At 38.9% G+C, this 26,796-nt stretch overlaps 1 protein-coding gene across 9 annotated transcripts in view; it reads left to right on the top strand.

Annotated features, from left to right (window-relative positions):
* Positions 1-26,796, top strand: part of MELK (maternal embryonic leucine zipper kinase) — a gene marked incomplete at both ends in the record, with an annotated part of 101,820 nt that overhangs the window by 57,241 nt on the left and 17,783 nt on the right. For 8 of the 9 annotated variants that reach the window (XM_080709600.1, XM_080709597.1, XM_080709598.1 and 5 more), the window contains 2 exons: positions 2,241-2,360; positions 12,264-12,374. In XM_080709600.1, the coding sequence (XP_080565726.1) occupies positions 2,241-2,360; positions 12,264-12,374 (231 nt within the window). The remainder of the gene's footprint in view (positions 1-2,240; positions 2,361-12,263; positions 12,375-26,796) is intronic. The other variant, XM_080709596.1, reaches the window with a different exon arrangement.

Raw genomic sequence — 26,796 nt, 5'->3', positions numbered from 1 at the left:
TTCTATGTCTTAATAAAATCTCTACGTTCCCAGCCAGGAGGATTTTTGCACCTTGGGGATATTTGGAGACATTTTTAACTGTCACAACGTGGGAGTGGATGTCTACTAATGGCATATATGTAGTAGGTAGAGGCCAGAGATGCTGCCACATATTCTATGATACACGGAACAGTCCCTCACGACAAAGAATTATTCAAAATTATCCAAAGAATTATAAAAGCCAGGACTGCTAAGATTGAAGACCCTTGTCTGAGTACTCTCGGAGAATTCACATTAGTTTTAGATACTTTCCAATTTGAAGAGCCCTGGGAAAACCAATTTAAGATCTCAGATAGCACCTGTTATAATTATTGTAGCATCTCGGGAGCACTGCCTTTTGGGGCTGGTAGATAAAATACAGAGAGATAGTTTGATTCCCTGAGGTCCACGCTGATCCGGTGTTGCTGGTCTTTGTGCAAAGACAAAGAAACATTATTCCTAAATAATCAATGCATATAGAACTCCCATTTTCATATTCTATATGTGAGCTTTTCTAAACTCTTATATGCAGTAGTCAGTGTCTCCTATGGCTCATTATTTTGAGCCATATCATCCTCTTGAGATTCGTAGCAGTGGTGACAGAGCTTCCAGCATACTGCTCCCCTTCCTTTCCCCCACTCCTCCAGCAGCAAGTGGCTCTGGATTGCAGGGAAGCCATTTATCTGTTAGGGGGACTTCACTGGCAGTCACGTGTGCATATGTGGACCTATTCAAACCAAGGCAGAATCCTCTCCACTCTCATGATGCAAACACCCATTTTTAAAAATACACTCCTATTGGTGCATTATAGTCTCACTATCATAATGTAAACCATAGTGACTTTCTAAAAACTTATTAAAACAAAAAGGATTTAAAAAAGCAAAAATCTCTTAAGAACAAAGATAATAAAAGAGGAGACAAAAGGATGTCAAGAGAATTTTGGAAATTATAAAATAGATAAATAGCAGCTGATAGCATTTTGGAGAAAGCTGAACGCCAAGTGCATGCAGTGGGAAAAGGCAACAGGCAAACTGAATTGATTAGAGCCTTGGAGCTGCAGAACAGCTCAGGAACTAGAGGTCTCAGGAACCTGAGGTCCAGGCAGGGAGAAAGACTAGACACGGAAAGATTGGTTGAAAGTCATATTAGAAGCAACAAGGACCCTAAATCCCTTTCTTTATTTGTGCTGCATGCTGCTGCTTCTTCTCCACCTCAGCAGAAGATTAGAGATGTTTAATAAGAGACTCTTGAACCAGACAGAGCTCGGTGGAGAGGATGAATCATTCTGAAATGGATGCAAAGACACACAAAGTCCTCATATTGAACAGTAAACCACTGTCTCTAGCCCCCTTCTCTGTTTAACTGAGAATGCTGGAATCAGGATTTTATCCTGTTTTCATTGACAGTGAAGAAAATATTGGAAGATTTATCTCTAGGAAACAGTGAATAAAGACCTACTATTGGATGTTTGGGCATTTGGATTTCTGTGACTATTTAATCCTTAGAGAAAAGCCTTGAAGGTGATGAGCAGCCCATCTCACCTATGAAGGCTCTAATCAGCTGTGTAATATAATTCCTTTTTTTCTGGTACTGGGGAATACTGTTTATATACTTATAATAATATAAATATTGATTTAGCCAAACATTATGATTAGTAGGAGGATACAGGGAAGCATGTGTAAGGAAGAGAGGGAGTTGCAGTACAGCCAAATTCTTATTTTTCCATACTAGTAAATCTATAAGTAATATCTGAAACTAAAGAAAATATTATGTAAGCAATTAATTTCAAAACAGGAATAGAAAAATTAAAACTTAAAGTGTTTATAAGTTTTTCTTTTTTTTTTTTTGTGGGTCTGGGGATGGAATCCAAGGGCATTCGACCTCCAAGCTACACCCCTTGCCCTATTTTTTATTCTTTATTTTGAGACAGGAGGGCCTCACTAAGTAGCTGAGGCTGGCTGCGAACTGTAATCCTCCAGTCTCAGCCTCCTGAATGCTGGGATTACAAACGCGTGTTACCACGCCCAGCTATAAGATTTTCTTTCTGAGAAGTGGAAATTACAGGTATGTGGAGGTATGGAACAGAGGATTGATACTTGTTATTACCTACCTCTGTAAAACTTTGACTTTAAAAATGTCTGTTACATTGAGGAAAAATTTTCAATAGGACATTAACAAGTAATTTCAGTCTTCTAAAACAGTTTGATTTCCTTTTCTTCCAGTGGCAATATGATCATCTCACAGCTACCTATCTTCTGCTTTTAGCCAAGAAGGCTCGGGGAAAACCAATTCGTTTACAACTTCCTTCTTTTTCCTGTGGGCCTGCCAGTGCCACCCCAAAGGTAAATTCCAGAAGCTTTTGTGTGAATATTTGCTGGTCTTGCCATGTACCACAACTTTGGGGCGTCAGGGAGCCAGAAGCAAAGCATTTTATGAGAAAAGAGGGGAGTTTTCAGTTTGAACTCTAAACGTTAATTTTATTTTTTTTTTTTGCGGAACTAGGGATGGAACCCAGGGGGCATTCTACCTCCAAGCTACACCCCCAGGCCTATTTTTTAGTCTTTATTTTGGAACGGGGTCTCACTGAGTTGCAAAGGACCTCGCTAAGTAGTAGCTGAGGCTGTCCCGCAAACCGCAGTCCTCCGGTGTCTGCCTCCCAAATGTTAAGATTATAAGCATGCACCACCATGTTCAGCTAAAAGTTTGAAATTTAACTTGGCATTGTGAATATCTCCTCCCTTCCCCCCACCCCCCGTTTTGGTACTGAGGATTGACTCTAGGGGCATTCTTTTTCCTAGCTGCACTCTGAGAGATTATTATTATTATTATTGTTTTTGTTTTTCTTTAGAAACAGAACATCTTGCTAAGTTGCCCAGTGTCCACTGAGCTGCTGAGGCTGGCCTCAAGTCTGTGATCTACCTGTCTTAGCCTTTGTAGTACTGGGACCCAGGTGTATGCCACTGTGCCTAGCTTTAGTTCTTTCTTTCACAATGTAGTTCATGATTATTGTAGAAATAAGCTAAAAGAATTGACCTATAAAGCTATTAACTACAGATGATATAGTTAATATTTTGGTATATCTTTCCAGTCTTTGCCTTTATTGTACTTGTTTATGTAATTTATGTACATGCAAGATTTCTTAAAGGCCAGGCATGGTGGTGCATGCTTGTAATCCCAGTATTCAGGAGGTGGACACCAGAGGATTGTGGTTCGAGAACAGCCTCAGCTACTCAGTGAGACCCTGTTTCAAAAAATAAAAAGAAGCTGGGCGTGGTGGTGCATGCTTGTAATTCCAGCATTTGAGAGGCTGAGACGGGAGGATTACAGTTTGTGGACAGCCTCAGCTACTACTTAGTGAGGCCCTTTGCAACTATGTGAGACGCTATTTCAAAATAAAGAACAGCCAGGCGTGGTGGCGCACGCTTGTAATCCCAGCATTTGGGAGGCTGAGACCAGAGGATCGCGGATCACGGACAGCCTCAGCTACTTAGTGAGACCCTCTGCAACTTAGTGAGACCCTGTTTCAAAATAAAGAATAAAAAAATAGGGCAGGGGATGTATCTTGGAGGTCAAATGCCCCCTGGGTTCCATCCCCAGACCCGCGAAAGAAAGAGAGGGAGAGAGAGAGAGAGGGAAGGAAGGAAGGAAGGGAGGAAGGGAGGAAGGAAGAAAATAGGGCTTGGGGTTTAGCTTGGAGGTAGAATGCCCCTGGGTTCTATCCCTAGTACCGCAAAATAAAATAATATAAATAAATAAATAAAAAGACTAAAAATTAGGACTGGGGATGTAGCTCAGAGGTACAACGCCACTGGGTTCCATCCCTAGTACTGAAAAAAAGAAAGAAAAAAGAGCTCTTAAGGGACAGTGTTACTAAATTGTAGAGAACAATTTAAAAAATTTTGGGGAATAAGAATAGGGTGTATTTGCCTCTTCTTAGTCATGTGTTACATGTATAGTGGGTCTTTTTTTGTGTGTTGTGATAGGGATTGAACCTAGGAGCATTCTACCTCTAAGTTACACCCTCAGCCTTATTTTTTTTATTTGGAAACAGGGTCTCACTAGGTTGCTGAAGCTGGCTTTGAACTTGCAATTTTCCTGTTTCAGCCTCCTAAATACAGGGCTTAATATCATAGGTCTTGTGTCCTTGGTAGACTTAATCTGTCTCCCATCTTTCCTCCCTTGTTGGTCTTTTGACCAACCTAATAACTAAAAGTAACAGTTCAAGTGTTTGTATTATGTGTGAAAAACTCTAAATCTTCATTTGACATAAAATATCCTAATAAACATTTTAAAATTTATTTTAAGGGTTTAAACTTTTACCATAGCTATAGGTCATACAACTCAGATTTCTTGCCTGAGAGTTGGTTGTAACCAAATTATTATTCTCGGTTTTGCTGTCTTTATCTCACTTTCCTTTGTTGTGGACATTTGCAATGGTGGAGAAGTTTTACAAATTGGAAGTAACATATCATTCCTAATTGTTTGTATTAGTCTGTTTACTGTGTGATTCTTTATATCTTCCATGGCTTAAAACTCACCTATCCAACATGGATATGGTACCTAATGCTTTTAATCCCAGTACTTGAGAACTTTTTTTAAAATAGAAGAATAAGCTGGGTGTGATGGTGCATGCTTGTAATCCCAACATTTGGGAGGCTGAGACAGGAGGATCGAGGTTCATGGACAGCCTCAGTTACTTAGTGAGGTCCTTTGCAACTCAGTGAGAACTAGTTTCAAAATAAAGAATAAAAACTAGGGCTGTGGGTGTAGTTCAGAGGAGAATGCTCATGGGTTCCAGCTCCAGTACTGCAAATAAGTAAATAAGCAAATAAATAAAATAGAGCCGGGCGTGGTGGCACATGTTTGTAATCGCAGCGCTTGGGAGGCTGAGATAGGAGAATCGCACAGGTTCGAAGCCAGCCTCAGCTACTTAGTAAGGCTCTCAGCAACTTAGTGAGACCGTTTCCAAATAAAATATAAAATAGGTCTGGGAATATAGCTCAGAGGTAGAAAAGCCCCTGGGTTCCACCCCAGTACACACACACACATACACACACACACACACACACACACACACACACACACACTAAATAAAATAAAATAAAAAAAAATAAAAATAGAAGAACTAAAGCTGGGCATGGTGGCATAAACCTGTAATACCAGTACTTGAGCGGCTGAGACAGGAGGATCACAGGATGAGGATAGCAGGATCACAGGATGAGGACAGCCTCATCAACCTAGTGAGACTCTGTTTCAAAATAAAAATAAAATTGGGCTGGGGATATAGCTCAGAGGTTGAATGCCCTTGCCGTCCCCAGTAACTAACTAACTAACTAACTAACTAACTAACTAACATTCTCTCTCTCTCTCTCTCTCTCTCTCTCTCTCTCTCTCTCTCTCTCACACACACACACACACACACACACACACCACCGCCGCCACCCCCCCTCCCCCGTCCAAATAACTTTGTTAGGAGGGTATAGAATTTGTAATAAAATTTTTTCTTAGATCAATTTGTTTTGCAACTTAAATTACTTTAGCATTAGGAAGCTGTATCTATATTATCCTCAGAGACAGATAATTGGCCATCTTTCTAGAATTCAAAATAACTCAAATGACTGTGGATGAGATTTTTTTTTCTTTAGGTCTCAGAACTGGGGAAAAATTTTTTTTTAAATTTTAATTATTTATTTATTTATTTATTTATTTATTTATTTATTTATTTATTTTGTGGGTCTGGGGATGGTACCCAGAGGCATTTGACCTCCGAGCTACACCCCCTGCCCAATTTTTTATTCTTTATTTTGAAACAGTGTCTCACTGAGTCGTGAAGAGCCTCACTAAGTAGCTGAGGCTATCCGCGAACCGTGATCCTCCTGTCTCAGCCTCCCAAATACTGGGATTACAAGCATGTGCCACCAGGCCCAGCTCAAAAAAAATTTTAAGTGCTGCCTCTTTCATGATCTTTCATTTAAATCTCTCTCTTGCCGGGTATGGGGGCGCACACTTTTAATCTACAAGCCTGGGAGGCAGAGACAGGAAGATCGCACAGGTTCGAAGCCTCAGGTACTTAGTGAGGCTCTCAGCAACTTAGGGAGACCCTGTTTCCAAATAAAATATAAAATAGGTCTGGGAATATAGACTGGAGGTAGAAAGCCCTTAGGTTCCACCCCCAGTGCAACAATAAATCGATAAATATCCCTCTCTTGAAATTTTTTCAGCACCTCATTTATATCTTTTTAAAAATTAATTAATTAATTAATTTATTTATTTATTGGTGGTGGTGGTACTGGGGTTTCTGGAAACCCTTCTACCTCCATACTACTCTCCCAGACATCTATTTTTTATATTTTTATTTGGAAACAGGGTCTCTTAAGCCAGAGAGGCTGGTTTCAAACCTGTGGGATTCCTCCTGTCTCCACCTCCCAAGCACGGGGATTACAAGTGTGTGCCACCACACCTGGCCTCATTTATATCTTTTTGACCCTTACCAATCATGTGCTTCAGGTCTAGTGCGTCTTAGGTCCCTGACAGACTTAATGTGACCTCATCTTCCCTCCATAGTAGGTCTTTTGACCAACTAAGAACTAAAAGTATCAGTGCAAGTAGCTGTGTTTAAAGAAATCTCTAAAGTAGGATCTTATTCCTAGGATGGTGTGTTAGTGTGTTTTTGGAGAGTTTTGTTGGGCTGGTGAATACCGCATGCCTAGATATTTTGCCTGAGGGCTTCATGAATCTATCCATCATCCTTCCTGCCCACAATGTCAAACCCTTTAAACTTTCAGGCTCATTAGAATCCAGGAGGATACCAAAACATGAACATTGCTTCTTATCAAGATAATCACAGAAAGGTATTAGATACCTCTATATTTAGAATAATTGCTTTAGTTATAATTTAAATTTACAGCACCTCAGTTAAGAGGTCTGAGACTTTTTACTGAGTCATTGATTTTCTTATATTGGAAATGGGATGGTTTCAATTGAACTGTAAAGTATCCAAGTGGAAAATATCTGGGAAGATACTCTCCCATCTATTACCTAAGGAACATTTTCTTAATAATCTCATCATTAGTGTAGTCATTATTGAGTCAGCTTTTTATAGCACATTTTAATGGCAAGAAATGAAATATACATCAAATTTTGGGTTCTTTTTTATTTGCGTGTGTGTGTCTGTGTGTGTGTCTGTGTCTGTGTGTGGTACTGGAGATAGAACCCAGAGGCCTTCTACATTTAGACTATACCCCAGGCCTATTTTATTCTTCTATTTGGAAACATGGTCTCACTCTAAGGCTGATTCAAATCTGTGATCCTCCTGTCTCAGCCTCCCAAGTACTGGGATTGCAAGCACTTGCCACCATGCCCAGCTTCTTTTCTGATCTTCATGCAAACCATTGAGTCTTGAAGCAAGCCACATAATTTCTTTGTGATGTTCTTTCCCTTAGTAGATGCCTTCTTTTTATAGGATATTATTTTTAGGAAAGTAATTCTGAATACTTCAGTGAAACATTAATACAATCTGAACCAAGAATCATCCAAAAAAAAAAAAAATCACACAGATATCAGCATTTTCAGGCCCCATCTTGGAAACAGATGGGGCCTGGATCTTGGGAAACAGATCCCTATAGAGTATGGTACTTGCTGTCTAACAGTCAAGTAAGGCAAGACATATATGAGAAGCAATATATATTTTAGTAGATGATGGTTGCCAAATAAGTGACTAGAGGAACTTGAGAGGATGGGAGTGATCACCACTGGAGGTCCACGCTAGATCAACAGTTGACAGTTGAGGTTTTTTTTTTTAATTCCTGAATATTGAACCCAGGGACTTTCTACCTCTGAATTACAACCCCAACCATATTTTTTGAGTGTGTGTGGGGTACTGGGGATTGAACCCAGAGGCATTCTACCTTTAAGCTATTCTCCCAGTTGAATTATTTTTATTTGGAAACAGGGTCTTGCTAGGTTGATGAGTCTCACTATTTGTGAGGCTATCCTCGACCCTGCGATTCTCCTATCTCAGCCTTCTAAGTACTGGGATTACAGGCATGCACCACCATTCCTGGTTTATTTTTTATTTTGAAAACAGGGTCTCCCTAAGCTGCTGAGGCTGGTCTTGAACCTGCAATCCTCCTGTCTCAGCCTCCCAAATACAAGGATTCCAAGAGTGCACCACCACTCCCGGCAACATTTGAGTTTTAAGAAATGGGGAAGAAGGAGCATAGTAACCAGGGCAAGATAAATGGAATCAGCTAAAGCTCAGACATCTAATTGTGTTTCATATATTCTCTTCACAATGATTAGGCTTCTTTGGTTAAAAATAAAAGTTCTAGGAGGGGAAAAGTAAGAGTGAAAAGAGAACAAGTAAGTTGGAAAGCAGGGCAGAGCTTAGACCATAGAGAACCTTGAAGTGCCATGTCAGGGTTTTAGACTTTGTGCTGTAGGTAATGAGGAACCATTGATTTTTGAGCAAGAAAGAGACAAGAGTATAATTCTGAAAAATTCGTCCCCTGGTAGATAGAATTGTGCAGTCAGGGATGGTATGTGTGTTGTTATTTCCTATTGTGGCACCCATGACAGCTATCATTTATACAAAACTAAACTTTTCGCCACTGAGCCTAGACTTAGCTTTAGTATTTTTTTCAGCCTAGCACTCCACGCATCCAGTTCTATTTGAGGGTAATTGTCAATCCTGAAGAACGCTGTCACCCCTGGTTGAGAGAGTGGGAAGAGACCAAATTGTCTGCCTAGTCCAGATGTAAGATTTGTCCTTGAACTGGAGCAATGTCAGCAGGCCTGGAAAAGAAGAATAAAGTATGAAATTCAAGTCAACTTTCCTGGCCAGACTCATAAGGTTTTGAGGAAAAGGGGACAGAGAAAGTAAAAAACACAATAATGTCCCACAGTCTTAGACTTTAGGGTATATGTATGTAGTATAACCTTAGTTTACAGAGGGGAAAGAATGGAGGAAAGTAAGTTAAACTCTAGTGGTAGTGTTAGCACAGGACCTCAAGTGTCCTGTCTGTAGAAGATCATTTATAAGGCTAACTTATTTCTGGTAGAAATGATTGATTATTATTACAACAAAAATACCTTAATTTCAAAGTCACTTTCTTTGTATCTTAAGTTTCTTATCTAATAATTTGAACTAGAATTTTTTTTTTTTTTTGTGGTGGTGGTACTGGGGTTCCTGGAAACCCTTCTACCTCCGGGCTACACTCCCAGACCTATTCTTATATATATTTTTTTATTTGGAATCCGGGTCTCCTAGCTGGCTTTGAACCTGCACGATCCTCCTGTCTCTGCCTCCCAAGCGCGGGGATTATAAGCGTGCGCCACTACGCCTGGCTTAGAAAAGTTTAAAAAATTTTTTATTGGTGCATTATATTCATACATCATAATGGGGTAAAAAGCTTGTGTAGACATACCTGCACACATCACCCAGTTAGCCCCTACCCAATCACCACCCCATTCCCTCCCCATCCCTCCTTCCCATGCTTGGCTTAGTGGTTGACTTCAGTATGTTTAAGTATATCGTGTGCTTTAGAGTTTCCTTCTTCCCTCCTCCCATCCCCTCAGTTAGGTTGTCTTATTTACTCTTCTGTAAGATTTCCTTTTTCATCTAGAGTTCTTCCTATGACCCATTTGTCCTTTGCTTTCACATATTAGGGAAAGCATCCGATTTCTTATTTTTTGTGACTGACTAATCTCATTTAGCATAATGTCCTCCAGTTCTATCCATTTCCCTGTAAATGATGTATTTTTTTATGTCTGAGTAAAATTTCATTGTGTACATTATCTCACAGTTTTGTAATCCATTCATCGGTTGATGGACATCTTGGCTGGTTCCATAGTTTGTCTATGGTGAATTGTGCAGCTATGAACATAGATACACATGCATTAGTTTGGTAGTTTGTTTTCTTTTCTTTTGGGTAGATACCCAGAAGTGGTAATGCTGGATCAAATGGTAGATTTGTTCCCATTCTTCTGAGGATTCTCCGTACTGTTTTCCAAAGTGGTTGCACTAATTTGCAATCCCATCAACAATATTTTAGAATTCCCAATTCTCTACATCCTCACCAGCATTTGTTATAGTTTGTGTTTTGAATGATTGCCATTCTAGTTGGAGTTAGGTGAAATCTCAGGGTAGTTTTCATTTGCATCTCTCCGATTGCCAGTGATGTTGAACATTTTTTCATGCATTTATTGGCCATTTGAATTTCTTCTTTCATGAAGTGTCTATTTAGTTCGCTTGCCCATTTTTTTTTATTGGATTATTTGTTTTTTTAGTGTTGAGTTTCTTGAGTTCTCTGTATATTCTAGATATTAGTCCTCTATCAGAGGGATAGGTGGTAAAAATCTTTTCCCATTCTCTTGGCTCTTGATTGAGGTTCTTGACAGTTTCCTTTGCTGAACAGAGGCTCTTTGGTTTCATGAAATCCCATGTATTGATTCGCCTTTTAGTTTGTTGTGCCTTTGGGGTCTTCTTGAGAAAGTTTTTATCTGTGCCTATGTGTTACAGTGTTGGACCTATGCCCTCTTCAAGGAGCCTCAAGATCTCTGATCTAATTTCCAAGTTTTTGATCCATCTTGAATTGACTCTTGTGCAGGGTGAAAAAGTGGGATTAGTTTACAATTTTCTGCATATGGTTAACAATATGGTAATTTAATGGGCATTGCGTTAAATCTGTAGATCACTTTTGGAAGTATGGTTATTTTAATGATATTTATTCTGCCTATCCAGGAACATGGAAGATCTTTCCATCTCCTAAGATCTTCAATTTATTTTTTCGATATTTTATAATTTTCTTTGTAGAGGTCTTTTACCTCCTTGGTTAAGTTTATTCCTAAGTATTTTATTTTTTTGTGGGAGAGCCTGAGTGGAAGTGTTTTCTGAATTTCTTTTTCAGTGGATTTATGGTTGGTATACAGAAAAGCTTCTGATTTTTTTAGATTGATTTTGTATCCAGATACTTTGCTGAATTTATTGATCAGTTCTATAAGGCTTTTGGTTGAGTTTGTTAGGTTTTCTAAATATAGTATCATATCATCTACAAATAGTGAAAGTTTGAATTCTTCTTTTCCTATTTATATTTTTTTGATTCCCTTTTCTTGCCTTATTGCTCTGGCTAGAGTCTCAAGTACTATATTGAATAGAAGTGGTGAAAATGGACTCCCTTGTCTTGTTTCTGTTTTTAGGGAGAATTCTTGAAGTTTTTTCCCCATTTAATATGATGTTGGCTGTGGTCTTATTGTAGACTGCATTTATGATGCTGAGATATGTTCCTTCTATTCAGATTCTCTGCAGTGCTTTTATCATAAATGGATGTTGGATTTTTATCAAATGCTTTTTCAGCGTCTATTGAAATGATCATGTGATTTTTGTCCTTGGTTCTGTTTATATGGTGAATTACATGGATTGATTTTCGTATGTTGAACCAGCCTTGCATCCCTGGGATGAACCCTATGTGGTCATGGTGTATGATTTTCTTGATGTGGTTTTAAATGTGTGTTGCTAGTATTTTGTTTAGCAGTTTTGCATCCAAATTCATCAAAGATACAGGCGTGTAGTTTTCCTTCCTTGAACTGTCTTTATTTGGTTTTGGTATTAATGTGATGTTGGCTTCATAGAATGTATTTGGGAGAGTTCTATTTTTTTCTATTTCATGAAACAGATTTAGGAGTATTGGGATTAGCTCCTCTATAAAGGTTTTATGGAATTCACTTAGGAAACCATCTGGTCCTGGGCTTTTCTTTGATGGTAAGCTCTTTATTGCTGTTTCAATCTCTTGATTGCTATTGGTTGGTTTAAATTTTCTATATCTTCTTGACTCAGTTTAGGAAGGTTGTATTTATCTAGAAAGTTGTCAATTTCCTTCAGATTTTCCATTTTGTTGGGGTATAGTTTTTTAAAGTAGTGTCTGATTGAACTAGAAATTTTGATTTCTTGTTTTTGGTACTTGTGGGGAGCTCGTTCAATTTTCCATCTCTCATTTGTTTCTGCTTTCAGAAACAGTGAAGTGAACTCAGGGACATTCTACCTTCAAGCTATACTTCCAGCCCTTTTTATTTTGAAACAGGGTCTTGCTAAGTTGCTGATGATGACCTTAAACCTGTGATCCTCCTGTCTGAGTCTTCAAAGTACTGGAATTATAGGCATGCATTACCATGCCCAGATGGAATATACTATTTTAAAAATCAAATAATGGTGCTGTATTTCTAATTTCTATTTTCTTCTAATTGAATAGTCAAAGAATCTGAGTCTGGAAGATATGAGCACAAGTGATGAAAATTATGTGACTGGACCACTAGACTATGAATGCTGTGAAGATAACCTGTCAACTCCACAAACACCACAGGTTAGTAGTTTTTGTTCTTATTTAAGTCAGAATATATGTCTTCATTATAAAAACATCTAGACTATCACAGATCAAAATGTGTGCTTGCAAACTTACTCAATTTCAAAACATTGAAATCATTAATGAGAGATTATTAGAATATGAATGTAAGAAAGCTACTTATTTCCAAGTTTAGGAAAAGCCAAGATTCCATTTTAGAGCACTTTATTGCTACTTCTTTTTTTTTTTTTTTTTTTTTTTTTTTCTTTTTTCTTCAGTACCGGAGATGGAACCCAAGGGCATTCTACCTCTTAAGTTATACCCTCAGCCCTATTTTTTATTCTTTATATTTGAAACAGGGTCTCACTGAGTAGGCAAGGGCCTCACTAAGTAGCTGAGGCTGTCTGCGAACCGGGATCCTCCTGTCTCAGCCTCCCAAATGCTGGGATTACAAGCATGTGCCACCACGCCCTTCTTTAATGAGGTATAATTTACATGTAGTAAATAGTTAATTTCATCTTTCCTAGTGTATAGTTCTATGTGTTTTAACATGTAATAACCACCAAAATTAAGATATAGAGCACTTTAGTTACTTCCCATAGTTCTGTTATGCCCCTTTGTGGTCAGCTCCCCCATCCCCCACTCTGGGAACCAACCAATCTGTTTTTCTTGCCTTTTGATAATCTTTTTATTCTACTTGAAGTCTATTGAGCTTCTTGGATATGTGGATTAATGTTTCCCAAATTTGGGAAGTTTGGCTGTTACTTTTTTCAGTTATGGTTTTCTGTACAATTTTCTTTTTTTTCTTCTGGGGTTTCTACAATTTATATTTTGGCACACTTTATGGTGCCGTTCAGGTCTCTGAGGCTCTGTTCATTTTTCTTTTTCCTTTTTCTTCTGTTCCTCAGACTGTATAACTTCAATTAATCTTTTTCCAAATTTGCTGATTCTTTCTTCTAATGAAATTTTCATTATAGTTACTTTTCAACTCCAGATTTTTTTATTTTGGTGGGAGTGGTGGTGGTAGAAATTGAACCCAGAGACATTCTACATTCGAGCTATACTCCCAGCCCTATTTTATTTTTTATTTGGAAACAAGGTCTTGCTAAATTGCTAAGGACCTCATTAAATTGCTGGCTTTGAGCCTGCAATACTCCTGTATCAGTGCCCCAAGTACTGGGATTACAAGCAATTACTACCATTCTCAGCTCAACTCCAGAATTTCTACATGGTTCTTTTAAATAATCTTATCTTGATTCTTTATTTGTTATGACATTGGTCTTATACTTTTCTTTAGTTCTTTTTTCCCCCTTCCTTACTAGTGATAGATTTATAAGTATTCTAGCTATACCCTTAACTCTTTTTACTTTAATTTTTTTTTTTTTTTTTTTTTTTTTTTTGGTGGTACTGGGGTTCCTGGAAGCCCTTCTACCTCCGGGCTACACTCCCAGACCTATTTTTACATTTTTATTTGGAAACAGGGTCTCTTAAGCCAGCGCGGCTGTCTTCGAACCTGCATGATCCTCTTGTATCTGCCTCCCAAGCACGGGGATTACAGTCGTGAGCCACCACACCTGGCTACTTTTTAAAATTTTTAAACAGGGTGTTACTAAGTTGCTTACTAATTCACTAAGATCTTAGTGAATTGATGAGGCTACTGTCTCAGCTTCCCAAGTACTGGGATTGCAGGAATGTACCACCATGTCTTACTCTTTAGTTTTTTAGGCATGCTTTTCTTCTTTGAATATATTTAAAAACTGATTGTGTGTTTGTGTGTTGTTAGGGATTGAACCCAGAATGTTTCACATGCTATGCAAATGCTCTAGTAAAAACTAATTTAAAGTCTTTGTCTAGCCGGGCATGGTGGCAGACGCTTATAATTCCAGTACTTGGGAGGCTGAGACAGGAGGATCCAGGTTTGTGGATAGCCTCGGCTATTTAGTGAGGCCTTTTGGAACCCAGTGAGACCCTGTTTTAAAATAAAGAATAAAAAATAGGGCTCAGGGTGTAGCTCGGAGGTAGAATGACCCTGGGCTCCATCCCCAGTACTGCTAAATAAATAAATAAATTAATAAATTAATTAAAGTCTTTGCCTGGTTTCCCCAAGACTCATGTGTTAAAGGCTTGGTCCTCAATGCAGCGGTGTCCAGTGGTGTAGTCCTTAGGAGGCAATTGGATCACAAGGTCTCTAATCTCATCAATGACTTCTCCATTGATGGATTCATAGCTGAATGCTCTATTCTGGAAATGGTAGAAATGTTAGGAGGTAAGGTGTAGTTGGAGGAAGTGGATCGCTGGAAACATGTCCTTTAAAGGTAATTTTTTCCCCTGTCCCTTGCTGGTTTTTTTTTTTTTTTTTTAATTTCCTGGCCACTATGAGGTAAGCAGCTTTTCTTTGTCATGTCCTTCTCTCATGAGGTTCTTCCTCACCATAGGCCCAAAGCGGCAGGGAACAGTGACCATGGACTCTAAACCTCTGATACTGTAAGCCAAAAATCTTTCCTCCTTTAAGTTGACTTCCTCAGGTATTTTGTCATAGTAATGGAAACTTGACTAACATACCTGATAAGTCCAGTGACGGCTTCTTCAAGGACCGTTTCTACTGATAGCTTATTCCTTACATATGGGCCATACTTTCGTGTTTTTTGTATGTCTCTTCTTGTAATTTTTGTTGTTGTTGAAAGTTGGACACTTTTAAATAACAGAATATGGTGATGCTGGTAACCAGATTTATTTCCCACTCTAGGGTTTGGTGTTGTTTAATGACTTTTATGAACTAATTCTATAAAGTCTGTATTCTTTGTTGTATATGGCTGCATAAGTCTTCAGTCGATGAGTATAGTGGTCAGTTAATGCTTGGACCAAGATTTTCTTGGATACCAGGAACCAGTGTCTCCCATTTTTTGCATAGGGTTTTCTGTGCATGTAGGGGTACTTTTTCAGTGCTCAGCAAGGCAGTCAACAACTCTGCCTTAATTTTCATTTCCTGATTGCTTAGAGCCTCAAGGTCAGCTGGAGGTAAAAGCTTAGAGCTTTCTTGAGCACTTTGCACAGCCCTGGGCATGAGGATAGCCATGCACATAAACATGGGTTTCCAGGTGCTCGTGGATATATTGAGGCTTTTTTTTTTAAGGCCACTGTGGACATCTCATTCTCTAGCTTTTCTGTTTAAGCTTTTTGGTAGTCTGTTGTTTACCCTGTCTGTTACCTACTACCTCAGGGACTCACTGTGTTCTATGACTCTTAACTGTTTTTAGCACATGCCTCTAGGGAAAAGGCAAGCTCAGAGTAAAGACAAATCAAGATAGTCTCAACAGAGGACTTTTTCAGAGAACTACCAGATAGTTGAATAAACTATCCTCTGTGAGGATAGTTTTGAAGGAGCTCTAACTTGTTCTGCCCTCTCCAGTGGCTCTGGGGCTGCTAATTTTCATCAGAATTGTGGGCTGTTGGTTTCTAGGGCTACCACAGAGCTGGAGAGAGGAGTAGGCAGGGTAAAATGTCAAAATGCTTGCTGTTCCTACTTAGCAGTATTCCTTGAATAAAATGAGTCTTGGCTAATATACAAATTTATGAATAAACACAGATGTATTCTTTCCTTTTTTGGTATTGGGGATTGAATCCAGAGTCATTCTATTTCCAAGGTACATTCCCTAACCTGAATTTATTTCTTATTTGGAAGCAGACTTACACTAGGTTTCTTTCTTTTTTTTTATTGGTGCACTGTATTCATACATCATAGTAGGACACATACTTTTGTAGACATACATGCACACTTTTCCCAGTCAGCCCCCACCCAATCCCCACCCCATTCTCTCCCCATCCCTCCCTCCCATGCTTGGCTTAGTAGTTGACATCTAGTATTATGGCAATTTATCTAAAATTAAAAATGATAATCTCACATAACAGTTTCATTTGTCTGATACCAAGCTTTTGATGACTTAAAGATAACATTTCAATATTTCTTTTTGCTTTCTTTCTTACCAGAGAATATTTTTTTTCTATTTTTTAGGTGAAACTATCATATATTTATATATTTATTTTTCAGAAAAAAATCTATCCTAATATGGAATATGGACTCTAGGTACCCAAAACGATCTTAAAAAAGAACAAAGCTAGAAGATATATATTTTCTGATTTCAAACCATATAAAGCTACAATAATTGAAACAGTGTAGTACTATTCTGAAGGCAGATATATAAACCATTTGAGTTAAATAAAAGCCTAGAGGTAAATTCTTCCATATATTCTCAAGTTCTTTGTGACAAGGTTTCCACGAACATTTGGTGGTGGAAATATTAATCTTTTAACTAAATATTGTTAAAAAATAATAATTACATGGAAAAGAATAAAATTGGACCCTTACCTAACCCCATATACAAATATTAACTCAAAATAGATAAAAGACCTAAATATAAATCTTAAGACTATAAACTTTTAGGAGAAAATCTGGGTCATAAAACCTCACAACATTGAAATTGGCAGTGATTTCTTGGTTATGATTTCAATGGCACAGGCAACAGAGGAGTATACAAACTCCCTAAAAAATAAAAAAAATTATTTTATATCCAAAGACAATGTAAACAGAGTTAACAGTTACTAATAGAATGGGATAAAATATTTCCAAATGCTATATCTGAAGGTATATTAATATTCCAACTAGAAATCCTAAAAATTAACAACAATAAAGGCAAACAATACCCTTTAGAGATAGGTAAAAGACTAACATAAGTAATGAATCTTCACAGATAACCAATCTTAGTTGACTGTTGAATGGAAAATCTTGTTTCTCTGGTTCTGGAGTGTGTTACCTATTTCTTCTTTGTAGTTAATCTCTCTAAGTATTTTCTCTAGTGCTGGTTTTGAAGACATAAATTCCTTCAGTTTCTGTTTGTCATGGAAGCTTCTTATTTCTCCATCTAATTTGATAGAAAGTTTTGCTGGGTAGGAAATTTTTGGCTGGAAGTTGTTTTCTTTCAGAGTTTGGAATATGTTACTCCAAGCTCTTCTGGCTCTCATGACTTGGTTTGGGAAGTCTGGAGTGATTCTAATTGATTTGCCTCTGAACGTCACTTGGCCCTTTGTTTTTGTTGCCTTTAAGATTCTCTGCTTGGCTTCCACATTGGTCATTTTGACAATTATGTGGCGTGGGGATCCTCTTCTCCGATCCTGTCTAAAGGGAGTTCTATACGTTTCCTGGACCTGTGTATCGACCTCTTGCTCTATGTCTGGAAAATTTTCTGCTATTACTTCCTTGAAGAGATTGTTGATCCCTTTGGTTTCACTTTCTTTTCCCTCCTCTATTCCAATTATTCTTAGGTTAGCTCTCTTAAAATGGGCCCATATTTCTTCAATATCAGATTCCTGCTGTCGGATATTTTTTTCTAGATTAGAAACTATGCGTTCATTTTTGGATTGCTCATCTTCTAAGAGCGAGATTCTGTTCTCCATGTGTTCTAATCAGTTGTTTGTGCTTTGAATTGAGGCCTTTACTTCATTAATTGCATCCTTTATCTCTTTTTGGTTCTCTCTGAGTTCTTTTCGAAGCACCTCTATTATTTCTACAGTTATTTTCCTGATTTGATCTTCTAGAAATTTCTGATTTTCAGTTTTATCGGGTTCTGATGTTGTGGGGTTGTGGGCATTTATTGCTCCAGTATTATTCCTCTTTCCCATGATTTCGGATGTTTGTACCTTCTCTGGGTTCTTCCCTTGGGTCACTATGACTTCACTTAAGGTGTTCTGGATCTCTAATCAGTAGTATCTCAGACCCCACTACTCCTTTACTGGGTTTTATCACAGAGTCTCCGACCCAGAGAGTCGATAGAGGCTGCTTTAGACTGTGGGGGGTGCCAGGTTGGGCGTTCTCCTATGGTGTGATATCTCTGCCACCGTCCCCCCCCCCCACTGGGTCAAGTCCCAGGGAGTACAGTACTGGGATTTCTCCTCTGTGGCCCGCAATTTGACTCACTGTTCTTGAGTACGCAGATGTAGCTGTACTGGATTTGGTGAATTCTCTGCTGCTGCCGCTGGTGGCAATATGGCGCCGCTGCTACGCCCTCGGCTGTGGGGCTGGTGTTTTTCTTCTTGGTTTTGATTTCCACTCTGAATCCCTGCAGCGTGTGCTGAGCTCGGCCACTGGGAGCTTTAGATGCTCTCTGCGCAGAGAAATCCCACCTGGCTGTTCCGCAGTGGCTCACTTCGGCTTGCTGTAGCCATCCTGTGAATTCGCCGGTGCCGCCGGCAGTATGGCGCTGCTGCCACGTCTGCCGTGTCCTCGGGCGTGAGGCCGGTTATCTCCTCTGTGGCTCTGTTCTCAGTCCGCTTTCTCTCTGGAGCCTGGTGATTTTTTGTTTCACTGGTGATGGTGTTTTCTGGCTATGAAAGGCGCTGATTTTGTGGTAATGGAGATTTGTTGTTAGCGGGCCTCTTAAGCCCCACTTTTCTTGGTCGCCATCTTCCCGGAAGTCCGACTTGCACTAGGTTTCTAAGAGTCTTGCTAAGTTGCTGAGGCTGAGTTTGAACCTGCGATCCTCCTGCCTCAATCTTCCAAGTACTGGGATTACAAGCATGCACCACCACGCCTGGCTCTTTCTTTTTCTTTTTCTTCTTTTTGAAAGTTTCTAGAGATTGAACCCAGGCATTTTACCTCTGAGCTACACTTCCAGCCCATTTGAAATAGTGTCTCACTAAGTTGGGTAGGTTCTTATTAAGTTGCTGAGACTGGCTTTGAACCTGTGATCCTCCTGTCTCAGCCTTCCAAGTATAGAGATTACAAATGTGCACTACCATGCTGGACTGAGGTATATTTTCTTAATGGATTTTTTTTTTTTTTTTTTGGCGGTACTGGGATGGAACCCAGAGGCATTGTACTTCTGAGCTATACCTCCAGCTCTATTTTTTAGTCTTTTTATTTTTGAAACAGGGTCTCACTGAGTTGCAAAGGGCCTCGCTAAGTAACTGAGGCTTGTCCACAAACCTCAATCCTCTGGTCTCAGCCTCCTGAATGCTGAGATTATAAGCATGCAGATATCCTGGCTGGATATGGATATTTGGGTATATAGATATCAATTTTTTTTTCAAATTGAGTCTTAAATGTACTTTTTTATTTTTTTATTTTTAAATTTATGTGAAACTTGTCAAAATAATTAAAATGTACATGGAAATGCAAAGAGGCAAGAATAGCTAAAACATTCCTCAAGATTAAGAACAAAATCTAAAGCCGGGTGTAGTGGCGCATGCTTATTATAATCCTAGTACTTGGGAGGCTGAGACAGAAGGATTGCAGGTTGATGACCAGCCTCAGCTACTTAATGAGGTCCTCATCAACTGAGTGAGAATCTGTTTCAAAATAAAGGATAAAAAATAGGGCTGGGAATATATCTCGGAAGTAGGATGCCCCTGGGTTCAATCCCCAGTACCACACCAAAAAAAAAAAAGAAAAGAAAAGAAAAAAAAAGAACAAAATCTGAGAAAATTGGCCAACCAGATATAAAAGTGATTAGGATATTAAAGAAATTAAGATGTGTATTATTGGTACAAATTATATAGTGCTGGGATGGAATCCAAGGCCATTCTTACGCCCTTATATTTTAGATGTATAGACTAAAAATAACTTGACTAATCAGGCATGGTGGTGCACACCTGTAATCTCAGCTACTTCTGTGGCTAAGGCAGAAGGATCACAAGTTGGAGGCCAGCTTGGGCAATATAGATGCTGTCTCAAATAAAAAGGATTGGAGATGTCTTTCATGTAGGAAAATGTTCCTGCTGGATTCCATCCCTAGAAAAACACACACACACACACACAATTTTCATTGTCCTCTTGAATTGATTGATTGATTGATTGATTGATTGTGGTACTGGGGTTCCTGGAAACCCTTCTACCTCTGGGCTACACTCCCAGATTACAAGCGTGTGCAACCATGCCCGGCTGTCCTCTGAATTTAAAATGTAACAATTTACATTTACTAATGTATTCATCTCACTTTTTCTATATTTTCCCTTGGGTTTTTTTCTTCTTTTTTTCCTCCTTTTATTGGTTTCAGGTTTATTTCTATTGTTTCAAATGTGTTATTTTACCCATGTATAAACTGGGTCTGGGGGCACACGCTTGTAATTCCAGTACTTGGGAGGCTGAGAAAGGCTGATCACAGGTTTGCTGCCAGACTTGGTTACTTAGTGAAGTCCTCTGCAACTTCCGGAGACCCTTGTTTCAAAATAAAGAATAAAATAGGCTGGGGGTGTAGCTCAGAGGTAGAATGCTCCTGGGTTTAATCCTTAGTAATAAATAAATAAATAAATATATAAATATGTAAATAAATAAATAACTCATGTATAAAGTTAATGTGTATCTTTACGTCCTTTCTAAACAATATGAAGTCTTTAGAATACTTCATCTCTGTTAACTTTTTCTATATTACATGCTCGATGTGCTCAAAACTAGCTAATTTTTTTAAACACTTGTATATTCTCAGGAAATTATTGCAAGTACTTTTTTTAAAATTTTTATTGGTGCACTGTATTCATACATCATAGTGGGATACAAACTTTTGTAGACATACATGAACACATCGCCCAGTCAGCCCCCACCCGATCCCCACCCCATTCTCTCCCCATCCCTCCCTCCCATGCTTGGCTTAGTGGTTGACATCTAGTATTATAGCAATTTATCCAAAATTAAAGATGATAATCTCACATAACAGTTTCATTTGTCTGATACCAAGCTTTTGATGACTTAAAGATAACATTTCAATATTTCTTTTTGCTTTCTTTCTTACCAGAGAATATTTTTTTTCAATTTTTTTTAGGTGAAACTATCATATATTTATATATTTATTTTTCAGAAAAAAACTCTATCCTAATATGGAATATGGACTCTAGATACCCAAAACGATCTTGAAAAAGAACAAAGCTAGAAGATATATATTTTCTGATTTCAAACCATATAAAGCTACAATAATTGAAACAGTGTAGTACTGTTCTAAAGGCAGATATATAAACCATTGGAGTTAAATAAAAGCCTAGAGCTAAATTCTTCCCTATATTGTCAAGTTATTTTTGACAAGGTTTCCACGAACATTTGGTGGTAGAAATAATATTTTAACTAAATATTGTTGAAACATAATAATTACATGGAAAAGTATAAGTTGGACCCTTACCTAATCCCATATACAAATATTAACTCAAAATAGATAAAAGACCTAAATATAAATCTTAAGACTATAAACTTTTAGGAGAAAATCTGGGTCATAAAACCTCACAACATTGAAATTGGCAGTGATTTCTTGGTTATGATTTCAATGGCACAGGCAACGGAAGAGTATACAAACTCCCTAAAAAATAAAAAAAATTATTGTATATCCAAAGACAATGTAAACAGAGTTAACAGTTACTAATAGAATGGGATAAAATATTTCCAAATGCTATATCTGAAGGTATATTAATATTCCAACTAGAAATCCTAAAAATTAACAACAATAAAGGCAAACAATACCCTTTAGAGATAGGTAAAAGACTAACATAAGTAATGAATCTCCAAAGATAACCAATCTTAGTTGACTGTTGGATGGAAAATCTTGTTTCTCTGGTTCTGGTGTGTGTTACCTATTTCTTCTTTGTAGTTAATCTCTTTGAGTATTTTCTCTAGTGCTGGTTTTGAAGACAAAAATTCCTTCAGTTTCTGTTTGTCATGGAAGCTTCTTATTTCTCCATCTAATTTGATAGAAAGTTTTGCTGGGTAGGGAACTTTTGGCTGGAAGTTGTTTTCTTTCAGAGTTTGGAATATGTTACTCCAAGCTCTTCTGGCTCTCATGACTTGGTTTGGGAAGTCTGGAGTGATTCTAATTGGTTTGCCTCTGAATGTCACTTGGCCCTTTGCTTTTGTTGCCTTTAAGATTCTCTGCTTGGCTTCCACATTGGTCATTTTGACAATTATGTGGCGTGGGGATCCTCTTCTCCGATCCTGTCTAAAGGGAGTTCTATACGTTTCCTGGACCTGTGTATCGACCTCTTGCTCTATGTTTGGAAAATTTTCTGCTATTACTTCCTTGAAGAGATTGTTGATCCCTTTGGTTTCACTTTCTTTTCCCTCCTCTATTCCAATTATTCTTAGGTTAGCTCTCTTAAAATGGGCCCATATTTCTTCAATATCAGATTCCTGCTGTCGGATATTTTTTTCTAGATTAGAAACTATGCGTTCATTTTTGGATTGCTCATCTTCTAAGAGCGAGATTCTGTTCTCCATGTGTTCTAATCGGTTGTTTGTGCTTTGAATTGATGCCTTTACTTCATTAATTGCATCCTTTATCTCTTTTTGGCTCTCTCTGAGTTCTTTTCGAAGCACCTCTATTATTTCTACAGTTATTTTCCTGATTTGATCTTCTAGAAATTTCTGATTTTCAGTTTTATCGGGTTCTGATGTTGTGGGGTTGTGGGCATTTATTGCTCCAGTATTATTCCTCTTTCCCATGATTTCGGATGTTTGTGCCTTCTCTGGGTTCTTCCCTTGGGTCACTATGACTTCGCTTAAGGTGTTCTGGATCTCGAGTCAGTAGTATCTCAGACCCCACTACTCCTTTACTGGGTTGTATCACAGAGTCTCCGACCCAGAGAGTCGATAGAGGCTGCTTTAGACTGTGGGGGGTGCCAGGTTGGGCGTTCTCCTATGGTGTGATATCTCTGCCACCGCCCCTCCCCCACTGGGTCAAGTCCCAGGGAGTACAGTACTGAGATTTCTCCTCTGTGGCCCGCAATTTGACTCACTGTTCTTGAGTACGCAGATGTAGCTATACTGGATTCGGTGAATTTTCTGCTGCTGCCGCCGGTGGCAATATGGCGCCGCTGCCACGCCCTCGGCCGTGAGGCTGGTGTATTTCTTCTTGGTTTTGATTTCCACTCTGAATCCCTGCGGCGTGTGCTGAGCTCAGCCACTGGGAGCTTTAGATTTTACCTGCGGCGAGAAATCCCGCCTGGCTGTTCTGCAGTGGCTCACCTCGGCTTGCTGTAGCCGTCTGGTGAAGTCGCCGCTGCCGCCGGCAGTATGGCGCTGCTGCCGTGTCCTCGGGCGTGAGGCCGGTTATCTCCTCTGTGGCTCTGAGCTCTGTTCTCAGTCGGCTTTCTCTCTGGAGCCTGGTGATTTTTTTGTTTCTCTGGTGATGGTGTTTTCTGGCTATGAAAGGCGCTGATTTTGTGGTAATGGAGATTGGTTGTTAGCGGGGCTCTTGAGTCCCGCTTTTCTTGGTCGCCATCTTCCTGGAAGTCTTTTTTTTTTTTTTTTTTTTTTTTTTTACTGGGGATGGAACCCAGGAACATTCTACCTCTGAGCTACACTCCCAGCCCTATTTTTATTCTTTATTTTGAAACATTGTCTCACTAAATTGCAGAGGGCCTCATCAAGTAGCTGAGGCTGTCCTTAAACTGCAATCCTCCTGTCTCAGCCTCCTAAGTACTGGGATTATAAGCATGCGCCACCACACCCAAATCCAACTTGAAGGATCTTTCTTCTTGCTTCTGTTACTGCTGTTGAGAGATCAGTGTCAGTCTAGTTCCTTTTTTCATATATCCTTTATCTTTTCTCTGGGCTGTATTTCAGATAAATATTTTCAGAGTTATCTTCCCATTCAAAAATTCTCTTTTCATTTCTATCTAATTTGCTATTTGATATATCCATTGAGTTTTTCATCTTTTAATCATTATGTTCTTTTTTATTTTTAGTGGTTTTTAATTATTTTTCTAATATATTTAAAAATACATCTTCTCATTCTATTCTCATGTCGTTCAGAAATTGCTTTAAACATGCAAATGTATTTATGTTCTGTATTTTATAATTCCAGTATCTCTCATATTCTGGTTCTCTCATTTTATTGCTGACTTTGTTATTCTGTTTATATCTTTTAGAATTAGGGGGGGGATGGATCTTGCGCTGTTGTCCTGTCCTCAGATTCAAGTAATCCTCCTGCCTCTGCCTCCTGAATAATTGGGATTATAGATGCACGACACCATGCCCAGTTGGACACCCCCCCCCATGGCACCAGGGATTGAACCCTGGAGCATTCTACTTTCAAGTTACACTCCCAGCCCTATTTTATTCTTTTTTTTGTACTGGGGGCGTTACCCAGGGGAGTCTACTTCCTAGCTACACCCCAACCCTATTTTTTTTTCTTTTAACAATTTTTTATTGAACATAAATAGTATACATTTAAACTATATTTGGTGCCCCCCCTGCCCCTGTTTTCCCTTCCCCCCTCCCACCAATGGTTGTCCAGGTTAACCATGTCTTATTCATAATTTTACACATGTTCAGATGTAGACCCTCATTAATCAAGATCGGCCTTCCTCCTCTCCTATCTTTCCATTCAAACTTAGCTAGTATTTCCCCTCTAATATCTGGAGTCCCACTGGTATCCTCTGTGTTCCCTAGTTTGGGCATATTAGAGGAAACATATGTATCTTCTCCTTCTGTGCTTGGTTGATCTCATTTAACATAATGTTCTCCAGGGCTTTCCATCTTCTTGCAAATGATATAATTTTGTTCTTCTTTATGGCTGAATAGAATTCCATTGTGTGTATTTCCCACAGTTTTGCTATCCATTCATCTGTTGATGGAGACCTGGGTTGGTTCCATATTTTGGCTATTACGAATTGTGCTGCTATGAACATAGGCATGCATATGTTGCTGTATTTCTCTGAATTCAACCCCTTTGGAAAGATACCCAGGAGTGGTATAGCTGGATCATATGGTGGATCTATTCCCACCTTTCTTAGGAATCTTTACACAGATCTCCATAGTGGCTGTACTAGTTTGCACTCCCACCAACAGTGTAAAAGAGTTCCTCTTTCCCCACATCCTCACCAGCATTTGTTGTCATTTGATTTCTTTATGCTTGCCACTCTGACTGGGGTTAGATGGAATCTCAGTGTAGTTTTGATTTTCATCTCCCTGATGGCCAGTGATGAAGAACATCTTTTCATGTATCTATTGGCCCTTTGTATCTCTTCTTTTGTGAAGTGTCTATTTAGTTCATTTGCCCATTTCTTTATCGGGTTGTTTGTTTTGCTAGTGTAGAGTCTTTTGAGCTCTTTGTATATTCTGGATATTAGCCCCCTATCAGAATGGCGGCTGGTAAAGATCCTTTCCCATTCTGTAGGCTTCCTCTTTAGGTTATTGATAGTTTCCTTTGATGAGAAGAAACTTTTTAGTTTGATATTATCCCACTTGTTTATTCTTGCTTTAATTTCCTGAGCTTTGGAGGTTTTGTTGAGAAAGTTACTGCCTGTGCCAATATGTTGTAGTGTTGAACCTATGCTCTCCTCTACTAACTTCACAGTCTCAGGTCTAATTTCTAAGTCTTTGATCCATCTTGAGTTGATTCCTGTGTTTGGTGAGATATAGGGGTTTAGATTCATCTTTTTACAAATGGTTAGCCAGTTCTCCCAGCGCCACTTGTTGAAAAGGCTGTCTTTATTTTGAAAGAGTTTCATTGAGTTGCAAAGGGCCTCACTAAGTAGATGAGGCTGTCCATGAACCGAGATCCTCCCAAATGCTGGGATTACAAGTGTGCACCACCACGCCCAGTTTATTCTTTATTTTTTAAACAGGGTCTCACTAAGTTGCAGAGGGCCTCACTAAGTAGCTGAGGCTGGCTGTGAACCTTCAATCCTCCTGTCTCCGCCTCTTAAGTACTGGGATTACAAGCGTGTGCCACCTTGCCTAGCTGGATTCTTTTTTTTTTTTTTAACACCCCTTGCCCTATTTTTTATTTTGAAACAGGGTCTCACTAAGTTGCAAAGGACCTCACTAAGTAGCTGAGGCTGGCCACAAACCATGCTCCTCCTGTCTCAGCCTCCCAAATGCTGGTATTACAAGCATGTGCCACCAAGCCGGACTAGAATTTTTTTATAGGCTCATTTTTCTTTGAACTCCTTGGGAATTCTTTGAGTTTCATCAGGTTAAGGGTTGAGGGATTATTAGGTTACATTGAAGCCTATCTTTCAGAAGAAAAAGCCTCTCTACTCCACTCACTCCCCAACAGGCTGCTTCTACCAGCCTCCTGGGATATGGCTTACTTAGGAGTACATTACATTAAATTTAGGCTTGAAGTTTCTGAAACCACGGAGTTTTATGAATTTGGACCTTAAACTTAATGTGATGAATGGTCTGTGTTTACTTACACATAATTAAAGGAGACTATTTTTTTTCTCCTTTCTCAGAGCCAAGGTCTGAGTCCCTTTGAATGGCTGGTTTCTATTTAATTGACCCTTTCGTTTTAGTTATATTCCCTCCTAGCTTTATATGGGAGTATTGGCTCTTAACTTACCACTTTGCAGAGATCTAAGGTTTCCATTGACTGTTAAAATCCTGAGTATAAGTAAACAGAACAAAAGGTAGATGCCTTTAGGACAGCAGTGAACTTTAACCTTAGTTTCAACTTCAGATTCGTGT

Source organism: Muscardinus avellanarius (genome assembly GCF_963383645.1).
Source record: "Muscardinus avellanarius genome assembly, chromosome: 13".
NCBI lineage: Eukaryota > Metazoa > Chordata > Mammalia > Rodentia > Gliridae > Muscardinus > Muscardinus avellanarius.
This window is presented reverse-complemented; position numbering and strand designations above follow the sequence as displayed.